The sequence below is a fragment of the Gouania willdenowi genome, chromosome 24, assembly GCF_900634775.1.
Source record: "Gouania willdenowi chromosome 24, fGouWil2.1, whole genome shotgun sequence".
Classification (NCBI taxonomy): Eukaryota; Metazoa; Chordata; class Actinopteri; order Blenniiformes; family Gobiesocidae; genus Gouania; species Gouania willdenowi.
The window spans coordinates 22,410,315-22,429,302 of NC_041066.1; the positions used below are offsets into that span (position 1 = coordinate 22,410,315).

The following is an 18,988-nucleotide window of genomic DNA, read 5'->3' on the forward strand; positions in this document are numbered from 1 at the left end:
TTTGGAGTGGAATGTTCAACCATTTGAATCTTTTTTTTTTCTTTCTCCCCGATATAACGATCTTGCATTTATTGATCTGTCAGAATCAGAAATACTTTATTGATCCAAGGGGGAAATAATTTTTGTTACAGAGGCTCGAGAAATATTACAGATGAAAAGAAACGCTAAACAAAGAAAAGAAAATGTACATAATGAAGTGAAAGACTGGTAATTAAATACAAGTGCACGCATTACAGTAGAAAAATAATAATTATGAGGCCTACACTATTTTTTTAAACTTGTCTCCAGTAGTTTTAATAAATCAGAATTACAATATAAATCGTTAACATCACTTCTATGTCATGTAACCTACTTTGTGTTTGCATTTAAGGCGCTCAAATTAACCCGTTTATGCATTGATTCTGTTATTTATAGAAGATAAAAAGATAATTGCATGAATTTAGGCGATCAAGAATGTTAGTTTTAATATTTTCTTGCACAGGGTGGTTCTTAAAAACCAAACGTATCCTTGTAGCTACAATAGTTGCACTGTCTGTAAATGTCTATATTCTTTATATTTTTCTATTTATATATCGCCTCTATAATTGTACTGTTTATTTTATCTCCTTTCTTATTGCACTATTTTTTGTATGTTGTTCCTGTTGTCTTTTTTTCTTACATTTTATCTGAGCTGTAATGACGGCTATTGATCCCCACTGTGGGATCAATAGCTACTCTATCTATCTAGACCAGCAGCAGGCGGTCCAGCCAAGGCCAGGAAGCGATGCATTTTAAAGTCATAGTCCAGTGGGCGTTCACTGGGAGGTTTGTATTTCCCTACCATCACTGATCCTAAGTATGGAATGAGAGCACAGTTCTCTTCAAACAAAGCCAACTTCCTCTTGTACATCTCTCGTGTGTGTTGTGGGTTCTTTGGGTTGAACGCTGCAAAAAAACGACAGCAGGGTTGGGGTCAATTATAATTGTAGGCGCGTAATTGATAATTACAATTATGCCAAAAATTTTAATTTTAAAAATATGTTGCTGTTGTAATTGCAGTTAAATTGTAATAATTGAGTTTGTAGTTGTAATTGTCATTAAAAATCTATTGAAATTGTCAATTGTAGTTTAACGCTAAACTGGGGAACCATGTTACGGGTGTATGTACAGTTGTACACATGTTAACAATTATTAAAATGTTTCATATCAAGCTTTTCCACATTATGCCATTTAAAAAATAAAATAAACCTATATTTTCATTTATTAGGAAGCCTAACGAGGTAAACAAAAGACAGGCTCTGGGTAATATGATGCTCCAGGTGAGAGTAGACTGGTGGGTCAGTACATAGGTTTTTCATATTGAACTGTTTTTTTTTTTTTTAATTATTATTTATTTAAAAGTAAATGTGAAGGATGGGTTGAAATGTATTATTATATTGTATTATTTTAAATTCTTAAATTTCACTTTAAGAATTAAATTTGTGCGCCCCTCCAGCAGATGGAGCCCCAGGCTACCACCTGGTTCGCCTATGCCCAGAGCCAACCCTGCCAGTCGATTGGAAAGAAATTAGATGATCAGTATTTGTCAGGGTTGGAAACAATTCAATTACAATTACAATTAGCAACCAGCATTTTTTCCAATTTTGATTAATTTACAATTGTTTTTTTTATCCTCAATAAGTCAATTACAGTTATGTTAGGGTTAGGGTTAACCCTAACCATAACCCTCTCAATTACTAAAGTTCAATTACAATTAATCACAATTACAGAGCCTGAAATAAATAACTAATAAGAGTTAGCCTAGTCCTCTTGTGTTAGCTTTCTGTTAGCATCTCTAATGATAACTGGTCCTAAATCAGCTGCAAAATACACTAATAACAAATATCAGGGTTAGGGTCAATTATAGTTGCATTTGTGTAATTGATAATTAATTACAACTATAGTATAATTGTAATTGCATATGAAGAATGCTGTTGCTGTCATAATTGTAATTAAGTTTAGATAATTGACTTAATTGTAATTGCTATGAAAATTCTAAAAAAACACAAAACTGGGGAACCATGTTACAGTTCTATGTACAGTACTACACATATGTATGTAATTGTAAGTGAAAAATGTAATTGACCTCATCCCTGCAGGATGATGTCACCCAAACACCTATAAAGCGTGTATCCCTAGTATTTCACTTGATTAATTCCTACCTTTCAGGTAAAAAGCTACGTAGACGACAGCAGACGTTTGTGCGCTGAGGAACGGAAACTTTGGTTTGAGACGCCCGACAGCTGTCAGAGCTTTGATCACTGCCACAGACACGCCCTGTCAGAGAAGATCACTTACTAGATACACAACCTTTCAAAGTAAGATACACACACACGCACACAGTTCTCATCCTCACCTGCTCCAGGTAGCCTAGTGTTGGGAGGGAGGTGAGTGGGACGGGGTCCAGTAAAGGAGGGACTTTAGTGGGAAGCTGCTGGTCCCAATAAGCTTCAGGCATTCTTAGGGAAATGTTTCAATTATGTCAAATTTATGGAATAAAAAAGAGGATTAAAGTGTTTTAACATACAAAATAAACATACTACTTTAATATTATAAAATCAGAATGTAAATACAAATTAAAGAAGCAGTGATTTGAATGAAAAACTAGATTTAAAGTAAAAGCACTATCAGTATAAAATGCACTAAACTACCACAACCATCATTAGTCTTGCTTTTGTGAATTTATTACACGTTGCTGCATGACTAAAACCCCATCAAATTAAAAGCTCATAATCTTACCAGTTGAGTCACTTCACTTTTACTGTGACAGTGTCACTGTCACATTAACCAGAGTTCTCTCTATACGGCTCTGATCATAACTCACCTCAGAAACTGATCCTGTTTGTGACTCGTCTCAAAAACATAAATACGGTTTCTGTATTCAGCTGCAAATTCAATCTTTCCTCGGACCAGGAATTCATATCTGGAAAAATAAATAAATAAATAAATAAAAAACGTTTACCTCACATGTTAAACATTTATAAAACAGAGATGGCAATTTTTAGTTTTTTGTCACTAGCTGCCTGGAACTAATTCTTTTCATGTAAGAATAATTACACAGCATCAGCCTCAGATGTGAAAATCCCTAAAAATCAACCTTGAAATTGATTTAATTTGGCCTGGAATGACATCAAATTGGAAACAGTCTTGATATCTAACATCAGATAACTTCTAAAAGTAGTCAGTAGGTTTACCTTTGTTTTCCATCCTTGTAGGTGACGGGACAGAAGCCTTTGAGCTCAACCTGCTGTGGGAATCTGTCTCTCACCTGGATCTCAGTGAGCCTCCTTGGCAGCAGGTGGGCTGCTGGGAGTGTGTGTGGGCAGTGGGGGCTCACAAAGCCCTCAGGACAGGACAGGAACTTCTGTGGATCACAGCTCAGCATTAAAACCTGCAGCGTTTAGGATTCAGACTCGGACCACCACATGGTCACTGACCCCTAAATGGTCCTCGTTGCACATCCTGTAGTAGTGTTGTCTGTACTGGGCTGTATAAGTCCAGGCTGCATGACCTGAACAGTCCACGAGGTGGTGCAGTAGAGCTAAGCAGACTGGACAGTAGTGACCAAACTCTCCCATGCTGCTCTCCATCTGTGTGGGTGTGAAACACAGCCTATGGACGCAGGCTGCCTGACCTGTGGGGTCAGTAACATCAGTAAGTAATAATCCCAGTAAGTTAAATTTGTCTTGTTTTTGAATAATATGTTAGGGTTTCATTTCTTCTTTTTTTTTCAGGAAATGTGCTGATCGCTTTGATGTTTTTATGATCATTATCACGCGGAAGTCAAGAAAACATCAAAGCGATCAGAAAATTTCCTGAAAAAAAGTTGTCTGAATAAATTAAAACTTTTGATATCATTCAAAATGAACTTGCTGGAATTACTACACGGAAGTCAAGGACACATCAAAGCGATCAGCAAACACCTCTGAAGAAGACTGGCAGAGTTGACAGTCAAAATAAGTCAGTAGATCAAAGTATATTTCCTGAATAAATGAAACCTTAACATATTATTCATAAAGAAGAGAAAAGGAACTTGCTAGAATTATTAAGAGGAAGTCAAGAAAACATCAAAGCGATCAGCAGACGCCTCTGAAGAAGACTGGCAGTTGACAGTCGAAAACATGTCAGTAGATCAAAGTACAATTCCTGAATAAATGAAGCCTTAACATAATATTAAAAAAGAAGACAAAATGAACTTGCTAGACTTATTATGCGGAAGTCAAGAAAACATCAAAGCGATCAGACGCCTCTGAAGAAGACTGGCAGTTGACAGTCGAAACTTGTCAGGAGATCAAAGTAGATTTCCTGAAAAGAAGTTGCCTGAACAAATGAAACCTTAACATAACGTCAGTAAGTGTTGTATATCTCACTGACCTCTCTGCGTCCTCTCCAGGTAAGTGTTCCTACATTTCATGCTGCGGCTGACCTCCTTTAAAATCCTGTCCCAGATCCACCACTTGCTCTTCAAACCATCGAGGAGAATCCAGTTGTGGTGTTGCTTCTGGAAGTGACGTCTGACGTGCGTGGCCTCCTCCTCGTAGCAGTTGTTGGCGATCTGGAGGATCTCAGAGCTGTCGTGTGTCAGGTGAGGCCTTTAGTGGGAAAGGATTTACAGGCAGATTCGATTTGAAGTAGTCGTTTTAGTCTTTATGATATTTAGGTTGAAGAAATTAAGCGTTTTTCTGACTTGTTGGGGTTCATCTTGTCTGCTTGGCCTCTTTTCAGCATTTCCACTGTTTCCAGTTGAAGCTCGACAACTAGCATGGGGATGATGCCGTGGGATCCCATCAGTTCAGCCTGTTTGAGGGTGTTAGGAAAGCCATCCAGTACGTACCTGGAATATCAGAGTGAATACAGACGTAGATTTGTGTTTTTATTATTGAATAAAAAAAAAAAAATAGCATTTAGATACTTTGTTTCTTTGATTTAATAATAAAGACATAAATCTGCCTCCAGTGAATATCTTATGTACAACTTTAACCAGGGAAAATAAAGAAGCTCAGACGCCAAATACATGACAACATGAATGTGATGAAACTGTGCCCTACCCTTTGGTGCTACACACTGGGCTCATGAGAACCACCTCCAGACACCGAAGGACCAACTCATCGGGCACGACGAGGCCCTGATCCAGACGAGTTTTCATCTGAACAGCCAGATCTGTGTGAGGCTGAGAGGTGAGCACAGAGCGCATCGCTCCACCCATGGACAGACGCTCCAAACCATACGTTTGGGCAAATATTTGAGCTGCTGCAGACACACAGAGCAACAATCATCAACACTAGTAGTGTGCACAACAACAAAAATTAAACACCATTTATAGCATCTTTGTTTGACTTTTAAATAGTAACTAAACTCCAAAACCACTTTTTTGTGCTGAAAACAAATCTATTTAGGTGTGAAGTAGTGTTGTTAATTAATTCTTGTCCAACTTTTGACACATAAAGTATTTAAAAAAAAAAAAAATTATTATTTATTGAAGTAAATTTTTTGTGATTTGGCCATATTATGCTTTTTTATGACAAAATATTTGTAATGTAGATGTTTAATGTATATCTAAATTTTAAATTGCGTGATCGACCAGCACTGACCTGCTTTGCATAATTTCTAAACATTTAGCTTTACACTTGGTGAGCAATTTAACATTTAGATTTAGAATAAGAATTAACGTTTAGATTTACATTTACATTTAACATTTAGATTTAAATTTAATATTTAGATTTACATTTAATATTCAGATTTGCATTTAAAATTTAGATTTACATTTAACATTTAGATTTAGTCTTATTTTTCATGTGTACACATTTTTAACAATGATGTAGATTTAGAGCATGCTGTTTCACGTGAATTTCTGTCTCAAATGAAAGAAAAATTAGCTAAATGTAAGGAAAGTGAGCTAAATGTTCAAAATATGTCGGCTAATAAACAGTGACATTCAGCACTTCATGAAAACCTCAGGTTTTAGTTAGAGTGTAAAGTCTCACCTGTGGTTTTTCCTGATTTTGGAGGACCAATGATCGCGATTTCAACAGGATGTGACAATCTGGGCCTCGGCTGACGAAGATACTTCAAAGGGTTGAGCATAAAAGTATTGCGGTTGTCCTTTGATACAAAAAAGTAGACATACTGCTGGAAGAGCAGGGGGTATGTGGTACTCAAGGGCCACTGCAGCGCTTGGATTACATCTTTATCTTTATATAGCTGTAAGTGTGAAAAATGCATGAAGTTAGCAGTGTGAGAAAGTGACGACAGCAGCGTTTTTCTACCTGGACAGGATCCCAGCAACCAAAGCTGCTGTGGAACTTGTAGCAGGAGTCCAACAGTTTACGGGCCAGGCTGCAGGAGACGGGCCGACACTTTAGGAAGAGCGACTCTCTGTGGTCAACCAGAGGAAGAATCCTACGAAGTAACTGCCTCTGAGAGATCTGCAGCTTCTGAGATGCATTTATTTCCATTATAGGTATATTTAGTTCAACTAGGAGTTCCTGAAGATGAAAAACACAAAATGGGGACATTGTGGAGCTTGTATTTCCTGTGAAACAATCAATTCAATGTGCGTACTCTTATCGCCGCGAGGTTGCTTTCGTCTGTCGCGAAACGTTCTTCGATTTCCAACTCCAGCTTTTCAGCAGCTGCGTCCTCCGTCTCTTCATCTTTCACATCTTCCTCATCCTCCTCCACTGGAAACTCCTCCTCCAGCTTGACCTCTATTTCATCTTCTTCATCATCTGCACTTTCTGTGTCTTCTTCCTCATTGGTTTTTCTCTCTGCCAGAAGTTCAGCTCTTCTTTTGGAGATGTTCTCCTCCTGTTACAAACAATACATCACATAATAACAAAGATATTCTCTCCTTGTAGATTCTTTATCAGCCCGTGCTTTCTCACACGCTGTTTGTTCAGCAGCTCATGAAGAAGGCCTAGCTGGGCTTTCCGGGTGTTGCTGCTCTCCTGCCAGTGTTCCAAGTATTTATGCAACAGACGCTTCTGAACCTCTGTGACGTCAACCTCAAGAACGACCACAACATCAGGTAAAAGTGCTTCCTGCAGCATGTACTGCACCTCACTGGAATCATTGGGGAAGCCCTCCAGAATGAAGCCTGTGGACCTACAAATGAAAAACATAAATGATTTATTTATTTATTATTATCTACCTACTTACCTACTTACCTACCTATCCATCTACCTATCCATCTATCTATCTACTCTACCCATCTACTTATCTATTGGTGCGTTTCCATTGGCGATATCGTCTCTCCACGGCTCCGCACTCCTCGCTTTCGGGACCCGATACTGTTTTTCTGGAGCGTTTCCATTGAGCACCAACCTGACACACGAAACTGCCAGACTCCATGAAATGCACTTTTTTTGCTGCCATCCTCACAAGATCGCCAATAAAATTCAACGGTGGCCAAAAGCTTCCTCTCTGTGCGTGAGTTGATGACTCTACGCCGTGATGATTCTCAGGAACCTCAACAAAGGAGGTACTAAAAGCAGCTCTAGGAACCACGGAGGAGGTACTTTATACCAGTGGAAACGCACAAAAAGGAGAGTAGGGCCGAGCCGAGTAGAGCCGATACCGCTAGTGGAAACGCACCATATCTCTACAGTACCTATTTATCTATCTATCTATCTATCTATCCATCTACCCATCTACCCATCTACCCATCTATCTATCTATCTATCTATCTATCTATCTATCTACCCCTCTATCTATCTATCTATCTATCTATCTATCTATCTATCTATCTATCTATCTATCTATCTATCTATCCATCTATTTATGCATCTATCTATCCATCTATCCATCTATTTATCTATTTATCTATGAATTATGTCACTTATTGGATAATATCTGTGCCTTGCATACTTTATATGTATCATTTATATGTGGAAGTACAAACTAGGGCACAATAGTGTTAGAATTAGTTGTTTTCCCGCCTAAAATCTGTGGCCCGCTTGAAATCAAACTGGTCTGTATTTGGCTCCTGAACTAACTAATTTGGAAAAATAAATGTATAAATGAACAGTAAGATAATAAGTATCCAGTAAGTCATGTACGTACTTGTATGGTTCCTTTGTCCAGAAAGGAGCCACTACTGTATCCAGGATGTTTGGAGCCAGTGGTTCATCATTTGATAGGTAGGCTTTGATGGCCATTTCCTCATCTGTCAGTGCACCTTCTTTCTGTTAACACACGCACACACACACACACAGACACACACACACAAAATAAATAATTACACTCACATTCAGATCCTTAATAACTAGAAATATTAGCACATTTACATTTCATTGTGCAGCCTACCTCACAGTCATTGTCGTTGGCAGAGGTGTCTTCCATACCCTGGGCTTCTTTTATTTTAGCATCTAAATCCTCTGAATTATCCTCTAAAGAAACAAGCTCATCTGTTTTAGGCACTTGTCTCTTTGTCTTGGCCATGATTAGCATTTGTAGCTGCTCCCTGAATTGAATGTGAAAGAGTCCAAGTTGCTGAGCGAGCCAAGCACCTTGAGTGGTTTTGCCCGACCCTCGGGTGCCCAGCATAAAGATCCTGAGAGCAGGTGGCTTCAACAGAGACAGAGTAACACATAACAACTTTTTTTTACTCAATCTCTGTGTGATATTTTCCCTTTTCTGTGAGTTTGTACCTTTAGAGGCACCGTCTGTGAGACAAACTTTGCAGGGTTTTGCAGGAATAAGTCCTTTGCTTCTTGACTGGAGAAGTAATAGATCTTCTCACGATACTTTGCTGCAATTTGGTCCCCACATGGCCACAGGACATTGTGAGTTTGTAAAGCAACGGGGCAGAAATGTTGTGTGTCGCCAAGGGTTCTTTGAGCTGTTGTGTCCACCTGGGAGATGAAAACATGCACCGTATCTTTAAAATATTATGAGCAAGAAAAAAAGCAGCACGATCTGCATCTTTTGCCTCTAAAGCTTCAAATATCGATACAAATTTGGAAAATGTTTGTGTTGAATGATCTGTTCTATTCAAAAATAAAAATAGATCTTGTATTTAAATATTGCTAATAATTTGTAATGGTTAAATTTATTCAGACAACTTTTTTAAAGACATTTACTTTGATCTGCGTGATTGTGAGTCTGCATCAGAGTGACGTGTCTTTGTGAGTTCTTTTTGGGCGTGGCCAACGTAACAGTTCTGTCAGGCTGGCCATGCCCCCTCATAAGGACGCATCAAAGCGATCAGCAGACGCCTCTGAGGATGATTGACAGTCGGAAGTCAAAACATGTCAGGAGATCAAAGTCAACTTTCTGAAAAAGATTGTCTGAATAAATTAACCCTAACCCTAACCCTATACTTCATATGCCAGTATAGATTTGTTTGATCTATTCCTACATTGTTGTCTAGAAGTTGGTTTCTGTTTTAAAGTGTGCAACTTTGATGCTACACCTTGCATATCAGAGGGAGGCAGACTGTATTAATGGTGGCCTATATGCTTTTTTAAGTTGGTAAGTTAAGTTTGTATCAGATAAAGACATTGTGTAGGCCTCATAGATCAAGTATTAAAGATTAAAGAAAAATAAAAAGGGTTGAAATTGACAAAAAGCAATGCGCAACACTTTTCCGACAATGTCAATTACAGTGGAGATCAGCATCACTTTTACCCTACACTATAACTCTCTATCTGATCAGACATTATCATCTGCAGCAGCTTTAATGTTCAATCTAAAGTAGAAAATCATTGAGATAAGCTCCTCGTTGCACTGACTTCCTCCTCTTCTGCAGAAAAGCTTTCACTGATGCTGTCCTCTCCTCTTTCCTGTTCATTTAAGGCATTCATTTCCTCTGATTCCTCTTCCAAATCTTCTGCAGAAAGCTCCCAGGATTCATAGCAGAAGGGCTCTTTAAGTCAAACACACAAGACAAAGTATTGTCCAAAACAGAACAAAAAACTAACTCTTAATTTGAACATCTTTGACACTTAATGTGTAAGTGTGAATACACAAAGTGAACACTCACTCTCCATGTGTTGGAGCACTTCTTGCAGAAGTTCGCCAGGACTTTTCTTGCCAATATTCACTTCACAGTGAGTAACATTTAACGCAAACTGCATTTTCTCCCATTCAGCCACAAAATGCTTTAAAAGCAGCTTGTATTCATTCATCTCTGGACAGTCAGGATAACCCAAACCCAAATGATCCTGTGGAACCACAGCTTGAGCTACACGGACGAGAGAAAAAACACAGACTGTGATGAACATTCTTTTCTCTCCTCTGCTTCATTAGAGTCAAACTGAAGCCAAAATCATCCAATAATCCAAACTTCACACTACATTTATCCTTATTGTGTTATAATGTCTCACATTCATTTTTTGTTTTGCCATTTTCTGCTGTGTTTGGAATTTCAGGATTTTCTGCAAAAAAAAAAAAAGAAGAAAAAAGAGGAAAGGGACAAAAAACAAAGTTTGGTCTGAAATCTACATTTACATTGAAAAAATGAGGGTTTAAAGCAGTGGTTCTCAACCTTTTCAACCCACAGCCCCCAAAATAAAGATGTTAGAGACAAGGGACACCCCACTGTACCTGAGGGTGGTTGAACACAGACGTGGATACCAAAAAAAGGTTATAAGTGTCAATAGTGGCAGAAATGCGGCAAATAATGGGCTTAACAAATCGTGAACGTGGCTAAACTGACAAAAATATGCATAAAATACGGTGAAATGAGCTTAAAAGTGACAATAATGGGTTAACATGTGTAACATTAGGTGGAAAAGTGATGGAATGTGTTTTAAAGTGCTAAAAATAGCTTGAAAGTGAAAAAAATGTTCAATAAAGTCATTGAAATGGGATGGAGAAGTGACAGAAATGGGAGTAATGTAGCAAAAGGAGCACAAATATGGCAAGAAAAAGTTGTAAAAATAGGTTAAAATGTGGAAAGTGTGGTTTAGTTGTAAAAAAAAAATTAGCAAAAATGGGCTCAGTTTGTTAAAAAAAATATTCCTAGTTTCTTCAAGGCATCTGGTGAACCCCTCCCAGTGTCTTGACCCCAAGGTTGAGAACCCTGGTTTGGAGAACTGCGGTAGTAGGATCAGTGATACCCTCAATCTCCTCTGGAACTGTTTTCAGAGCCGATGGAACCTCAAATTCTTGCTCTTTTTGGGTCCTAGAAACAAGAAATATGAAACAAAAATAAAAGATTGAAGAGCAAATATCTCTAGTTTGATTTAATACTAAATCTGATGCTATTATTCCATTTTCAGGACTTACAAGTCTTGGTTTTCTTTCTGGATCTTTTCTTCCTGTATCCTCCTCATTATGGCTCTGTCCACAGTTTCCTTGTTTGCCTCATAAAGTCTTTTTAAAACTTCTCAAATGAAAGCATATCAACAAAGATGTCACAAAGAAAAGGAAGCAGAATACTGTAAATGTAAAGACTGTTTTTTCTCCTTTACCTTGATGGTCGTCACCGTCTGTGAGACAGATAATAGTGTCGGGTTGGATTCCAGCTTCCTGTAAGACGTCCACTTGGGAAACATTCGGGGGAAAGTTGTCAAGCACCCATCCAGGTGTTCCCTCATCATCTGAGGTGGACTTTTCAATCTTTGGCCACAAAACATCATCATTAGTTTATAGAGTTTTACCCACGAGTCTACAACGGCGTGTTAACATTACAAGATTTGTAAGATTGGACTTTCTGAAATAATGACTCTATTCTCAAAATACTATGACTTTAATATAATAAAATTATGATTTTATTCTCGTAGTGTCTCAGATATGGAACAAACCTCTTTAATGTGACGCTGCAGGACCGTAGCGCAGAGGTGGTCGGATTGAGACCACTTTGCTTTCTTGGCTTCCTCCACTGCACTGAGCACCAAGGCCTGGACTTCAGGATGATCCTCTGTTACTGAGAGGAAACATCATTGAATTTGATTTGGCGCTTGGTGGAGGTTTGTGCTCTTTCAATGCTCTGGTTTTCCTCATAGTATTTAATCTGTGGGCGCCGCAAATGGCTGCTCCGGTGTGTTGATGTGTCTTCTTTCACTGCAACTACCAAGTCAAATTCCTCGTATTGTTCTAAACTGTACCTGGTCAATAAAGCTGATTCTGATTCTGATTCTGATTCTGATCTGACTTAATCAGGATTAAGACTGATTGTAAACAAAGACAGAATGCCGAGAACTATGACGAAAGGGTCATTTTTTGTCAAAAATGTAAATTACAATCAGAAGCAAAACAATATTTATTTCTAATCAGTGGCTTATTTTGATTTAAGGCAGACATGGGCATCCAAACTGTTGGCTCGTGGGTGACATGCGGCTCTCCAGCTAATTTTATGCGGCTCCCAAAGTAAATGTAAATGTCTCCAACAAAACCCACAAAATTACAGAAATGTATAACAAAATAACACAAAAATACCGCAAAATTACTCCAAAAACACAAAAGACAACGAGAGAAATATACAAAAATTACAGCGAAATGCACAAAATGAACACAAAAATACACACAATGACTCAGAAAACAAACAAGATAACTATAAAAATACATAAAGATGATAGTAAAATGTACAAAAAAAAAAAAACACAAAATTACTCATAATACACAAAAATGCACAAAATTATTCTGAAACACACGAGAACTTGAAAAATACACAAAAATAATGTACAAAACAAACACAAAATGACTCATAACACACAAAACTACAACAAGAATACACAAAATGAGTTGTTATTTCTGGTATTATTGCTCAGATAGGTAATTATTGTAAACGCTGACAAACACTGGTCTATGCAACACTGATTTTCAACTTACCAGATTTCTGTCCTTCATCCGACTCCATCTGCCTTTTAATTTTTTCAACTGCAGCCTGTGTCGTCTCCTCTTTAATTCTGTCAATCCTTTCTTGTTCTTGCGCCTCTAGCACTGGCTGCAGTAGCTCCTCCACATCCACTAACACTGCACTGTAGTGCTGAGCTAGTAGCTGACTGATGGTGCTCTTCCCTGAAAGCGGAGGCCCAATGATGGAAACCTTGCAGTGTGGCCTCGGCATTGGGGGGAGTAAATACCGTCGGGGGTTTGTGACAAATTTCTGGTAGGCCTCTTGAGATGAGAGGATGTAGAATTTGTCTTGAAATCTACACAGAAGTAGAGCTCAGAGGTAAATGTCACTTGAAATTTCGCTTCTCACTTATGGAGATTTGTCTCAGAAATATTCAGAAATATATCCACAATTTTTACATGTGTTTTTTCCAGATTTTTACACGATTTTCACATTTTCACGTTTTCAGATCCACAAATACTAATTGTGGATATCCTGTAATTGTGGATTTGAAAAACATGTGAAAATCTAAAAAATACATGTGAAAATTGTGGATGTATTTGTAAATTTGCAAAACACATGAAAACCTAAAAATACATGTGAAAATCTGAAATACTTGTGAAAATCTTAAAAATACATGTGAAAATTGTGGATGTATTTGTAGATTTTAAAAACGCGTGAAAATCGAAAAAGTACATGTGAAAATCTGAAAAATGTGTAAAAATCTAAGAAATACATTGAAAATTGTGGATATATTTGTGGATTTGAAAAATGTGACAATCTGAAAAACACGTGAAAATCTAAAAAACATGAAAATCTAAAAAATACATGTGAAAATTGTGTATATTTGTAAATATTTTTGAGACAAAACTCACTAGCCGACAGAGAATAACTCACCCTAAACAAAACTCAGGCTTTCCAGGGATGATTTTTCCCTCTTTTAGAGCAACGGGACAATTGCAACCCCAGCGGCTTCTTTTCCATTTAAATCCTGGAGCGACGCTTCGTGAGGCGGACATCGCTCTCAGTAGTTCCTCCTGAAAAAAAAAAATCACATGTACACTTTCATATTTGTGTCTCAGTTCATAGGGTTTGTGAACTTTAAAAATATCCAGACTGTGTCTATATCCTCTGGTAGCTCCTCTTCATTAGGCTGAGGGATCACAGTTGGAATAGGAACGTGTTTTATAGCCATTGATCCAAGACGATACATAACAGACTGAAAGGAAACCAACAAACAAAGAAAATTCAGAATATAAATCACTATTCTCACTCCACAAATGTTTTTTTTTGATTAACGTATTCTTACAATATAAACATATTTATTGAAAGATGATTAATTTCCTACCAACAGCAGCTCTTTTGGAGTATTGTTTGCATCCAGCTCCATCATGTAGAAGGGATTGTGGTCATTCATGTATTTCTGAAAAATCAATTATTAATATCTAAGTTGAAAAAAATAAACACAGAAATATGAATAAAACTGGATGATCTACTTTGATATGTCTGATTTAGGGCTAGGATGATATACAGAGTTTAATATCCCTCCCTCCCTAACTCCCTCTCCCTTTTTTTCTCCCCCCTCACTAGTGTGTAGGGAAGGTCACTACTATCTAATATAATAAATGTATTATATTATTTTTGCAAGATCAAAAGTTGTATGAAAATAAAATAAGATTTAAAAGAAAGACAGCGTTAAAGATATGATGCGATAAATAATAATGGGTTCATGATAACAATATGATATTTTGGACAGGGGAAAAGGACAAAAAAAAAAAAACTGGACCGAACAGGAATATGAATAAATTAAATAAACAATAACATCAATAAGACCAATATTTCCTATTTAAAAGTGCCACTCTGAAAATTGAGACTGAAAATTCATGCCAGTCTAAAATTTAAACACATCATGTCATCATCATGAAATTCTTCAAAAAAAATATTCCTATCAGTTTGTGAACTTTGATAATATTTAAAACACCAAAATAGAACATTCTACACCATATGTGTCAAACTCATGGCCCGGGGGCCAAGTCTGGCCCTTTGGAGCATCCAAAGTCTGTCACTAAAATTGACAGAGAAAACAAGAATAATTGTGTAAATAAAAGTCAACAATGTTTGCAGGGGGCTCCCATTCTCCCCAGTTTATATTGCATGATTGCTGTCATTTTTAATGTTTAACAGGGGAAAAAACTCAAAATTCATACAAATTCCTTAAATTTTCCTCAAATTATGACATAATACATCCATTAATTAAATGTAAATTGGTCACAAAATCTAGAAAATTTAAAGTGCAGATCTTGTTGGGATTGATATCTATCAGTTATTGCTTGAATATGAATGGTTTCTTACATAATTTGTATTTCATGTCTACAAGTGCGAACTAGGGCACAATAATGTTGAAATTACTAATTTTCCTGCATAAAATCTGTGACCCACTTGAGATCAAACTGCTCCATATGTGGCCTCTGAACTAAAAATGACATGTTCTTTTTCAACAATATCAGCATATTTGCATTTTCTGGCATCTTGGGACAGATGTAGCAGGGATTTGTGTGATAAAGTAATAACAGAGTGGAGGATAACGTACCTCTAATGGTTTGAACACAGTATCTTTGTACATGTTTATCCTCCTCCACACACTGTTTGCTACATTCTCAGGCGTCCACACCATCTGATCGGTGTCATCCTTCAGGTGTTCTCCTGTTTCAACCTAAAAACCAACACAATGTATTAAAGCAGAGCAAATAGTGGAAGACTACTTATTCAACTCATATTAAAAAAAGAAAGAAAGAAAGAAACAGCAGAAAGAGGTTTGCGGTATCACAATTCTATTATTTTACAGTTCAAAAGCTGATTTCCGTGTGTCCATACCGGCTCCTCCTCTTCTTCTCCATCTTCATATTTGTCGTACACCTCTTCTTTGTCTAATTGATCTGTGTGATGCAGCTGCCCTGTCTGTGGGTGCTGCTTTAGTGCTGACACCCTCTGGACCAGGTCCACATCAGCACACTGACGGTGGACATATATTGAAAATTAAACCACTTCCATGATTTAATAAATACACTAAAATGATTTATAAGTGTGTTAGTTTGACCTTGAGATGAATGATGAAATCAGGTTTTAACTGGAGGTTTTGGATCAGTTCAATTTGCTCTTTAACTTTCAAACTGTCCTCGTGTATGAAGGGAAGACAGCTCAGCACATATCCTGTGTCACAGAGCATTTCAGAATTACATTTATTTTAATAAGCTTACAAGGAATACCTGCAATAACACGTTACCAAACAATAAGTTGATCAAAAAAGGGCAAATATATTCTATTAGAGACATGGTTCCCAAACTTTTTTGGATAGTGACACCATTTTGATACCAAATTTTTCTGGCGATCCCAAAGACTTTTTATTTTTTTTAAGAATTTTTATTATTATTATTTTTTTTCACTGCATTTTTATTTGTACTACATTGGTATTTGGTTGAAAAACATTCTAATAAAGAAAAATGTCTTGTTGGCTATAATAATAATAATAATAATAATAATAATAATACTAATAATAATAATAAACGTATTTAAAAAATATACATTTTTAGCGTTATTATTATTATTATTATCATCATAATTATTATTGTTATTATTGTTATTATTTTATTTTATTTATTTATTTTTTATTTTTTTATTATTTTTATTTTTTTTGCCTTATACTTTACCATAATGTTTCACTTCTGGGGAGTTTATCTTGTCAAAAATGATCTGCCCTCTTATATAATAATTTAAAAAGTTTAAAAAAAAGAATTAATTAATTACTAAACATTTCAGACAACCCCATTTAATCTCCAGGCAATCCCACATGGGGTCCCGACCCCAAGGTTGAAAAACTTGTTGGCTTGTGAACAAAATTTCAAAAATGTGTTTATAATAATAATTATTATTATTATTATTGTTATTATTATTTCTTTTTTAACAATTTTTTGCATTATTATTTTGCATTACCATAATGTTCCACTTCTGGCGAGTTGATCTTATCCAGAATTATCTGCAGAACGGCATCTTCTGGAACACTTTTCCCCTCACACAGGATGTCCAAGAGCTACAATTTGTTTAAATATTCAACGTTTAGATTATCTTAACTGTGAAACACATATTGAACATTGAATTAATGCTATGTTCACCTTTTTACCATTCTCTGTTTGTTCTGATATGTGGGCATTCAGCAGATCAGCATCTATAGAAGAACAGGAGACAAATGGAGAATAAAGTAAATAAAATATAATTCACGCATCATGTAAAGTACAAAACTTTACTTACCATCAACCAGAACACATTTCCAGGACTCAGCAATTAATTTGGCCAGCATGGATTTACCGACACCCTTCCACACATTAATAGTCATATATTAGTTAATAATAATACACAAATGCAGGATAGCAATGCAGTACAGGCAATATGTATTTGTTTTATTTTTATGTAATAAATAAAATGTGTTTCTATTGGGTGTATTAATAACAACTAGAAGAGAAATTAGTTACCGGTTTTCCAACTATTATGAAGCAAGTGGGTTTGGCGAGAAGGCTGTTTGTCTCAGCGTCATCTTCTGAAAGGTTGTCCACGAACTCTTCCATTTTCAACTTGTCAGGGCAAAATTGTTAGTTATGTTTATTAACATATTTACTCCTTATTCTTTTTGAGGCTTTAAGTTGAGACTTTTCATTTCTGCTGTCTCATGTTTTCTGCTCTCTTCTCGAGGTCAGCTTCCCAAAACACATCTTATCCCTCAGACACAGAGGCATCACACACTCACATAGTCACACATACACACCCAATACACATCCATTCATACACACAAACACCATACACGCACACACCTCCAACACTCACGACAATCAGGAGATACCAGAGAACTGGCTGTTTTGACCTAAAGAAGAAACTGTCTCTTTTCACCCTCTTCTTTCACCTCCACCCTGTCCTCTTTATCTCCTGGGGGGAGGAGGGAGGGGGACTGAGGGGGAATATACATGATGCCACTCTGTCATCGGACGTCCGCCCGGGGCGGTCACTAATTTTGTCCATCTTTGTACTCCTTTTTTATTTAGTTTTATAATAAACCTTTTTTATAAAATCATCAATGCCTCGCCTGGACTCCATCATTCAACCAGAGCAATAAATCATGTCTCCAAATGAGGTCAACCGCAAATTTGCCGTGACAAACTTTAACAGAATAAAAATGGTCACAGTCACAGAGAAAGCAGTTAAGTCAAACCTTTGTTGGGATGGTATTTAATTAACCATAAAATATTGATTAGGAAGTCAGCATATGAGCTACTTGCTTCTACTTATTCTGTATATTCCATTGATTTATTATCATAATTAGTTCATATTTCTCTGGTACCATGAAGATTGTAAACAGTTTTTTTTTATCAGAGCTTTGAGGGCGTGGCTTGTACAATTACTGGGTAACTGTGTCAAAAAATATCTTAGTTTATTTTTGAATTACTGCATTTAAAAAACATTTTATTATTGTGAAAATAATTTTGTTTCAATTGCTGCATATTAAAAAAAAAATTTATTGTGAAAAGATTTTTTGGGATTTTTACACACTATCGGTCAGTTTTGAACTGTGGTATTGTTTATAAATGAGTATTATTAAATTGCTAAACTATGACTTTAAACAGCCAGGAACAAGGCAGTTGTTTTACTTTTAGAATTATTTATTTTTGTGACAACATTTGATTTTTTTTTTTTTAAATCTTACCAAAACTGAAAAGAAGAAGTTTTGAGAATTATTTGTTTATTTATTTAAAAAAACATTTATACAGAAATAATCGTAGCAAAAATGCTAATTTGCATTCGCAGTTCCTAGGCAGGTTACACAAAAATACAGAAATAAATTAAAATTAAATTAAATGTTTTTGTCTTGAAGTTGTCTTCATAAAGATAATTTTAAACATTATTTTATGTTTCTCACTCGAGTATCAAAATAAAATAGAAACATTTGAGGGGAAACATAACACAATAAACACTGGATTCCGCAATTTAACGGGTAATTTCGACAACCACACATGAAAACCATCGCTACAAGTGAAATGTAATAATATTTCATACTTACTGTTACTTCAAAACCGCGTTTTATATAGCTTTTAATAGCTTTAAAGCTAACTCCGCTACTCAAGACGGTAGAGACCCTGTTACTAT

The 18,988-nt window shown here is 36.4% G+C and overlaps 1 protein-coding gene across 1 annotated transcript; it reads right to left on the reverse strand.

Annotated features, from left to right (window-relative positions):
- Positions 1 to 79: 79 nt before the first annotated feature.
- Positions 80 to 18,946, reverse strand: ak9 (adenylate kinase 9). Its single transcript, XM_028439675.1, has 35 exons — positions 18,903 to 18,946; positions 17,326 to 17,424; positions 17,105 to 17,168; positions 16,969 to 17,021; positions 16,790 to 16,886; positions 15,897 to 16,009; positions 15,674 to 15,811; positions 15,390 to 15,512; positions 14,148 to 14,222; positions 13,917 to 14,018; positions 13,697 to 13,836; positions 12,793 to 13,115; positions 11,766 to 11,887; positions 11,433 to 11,580; positions 11,248 to 11,344; positions 11,079 to 11,143; positions 10,344 to 10,394; positions 10,001 to 10,201; positions 9,750 to 9,883; positions 8,667 to 8,870; positions 8,323 to 8,583; positions 8,080 to 8,201; positions 6,903 to 7,122; positions 6,580 to 6,825; positions 6,285 to 6,503; positions 6,003 to 6,219; positions 5,067 to 5,268; positions 4,706 to 4,852; positions 4,393 to 4,610; positions 3,456 to 3,652; positions 3,213 to 3,382; positions 2,843 to 2,941; positions 2,375 to 2,477; positions 2,181 to 2,295; positions 80 to 924 (listed from the first exon to the last, which is right to left on the reverse strand). The coding sequence occupies exons 2-35, from the start codon at positions 17,416 to 17,418 to the stop codon at positions 716 to 718; spliced, it is 5,088 nt and encodes a 1,695-aa protein (XP_028295476.1). The 5' UTR covers positions 17,419 to 17,424; positions 18,903 to 18,946; the 3' UTR covers positions 80 to 715.
- Between the last annotated feature and the right edge of the window lie 42 nt (positions 18,947 to 18,988).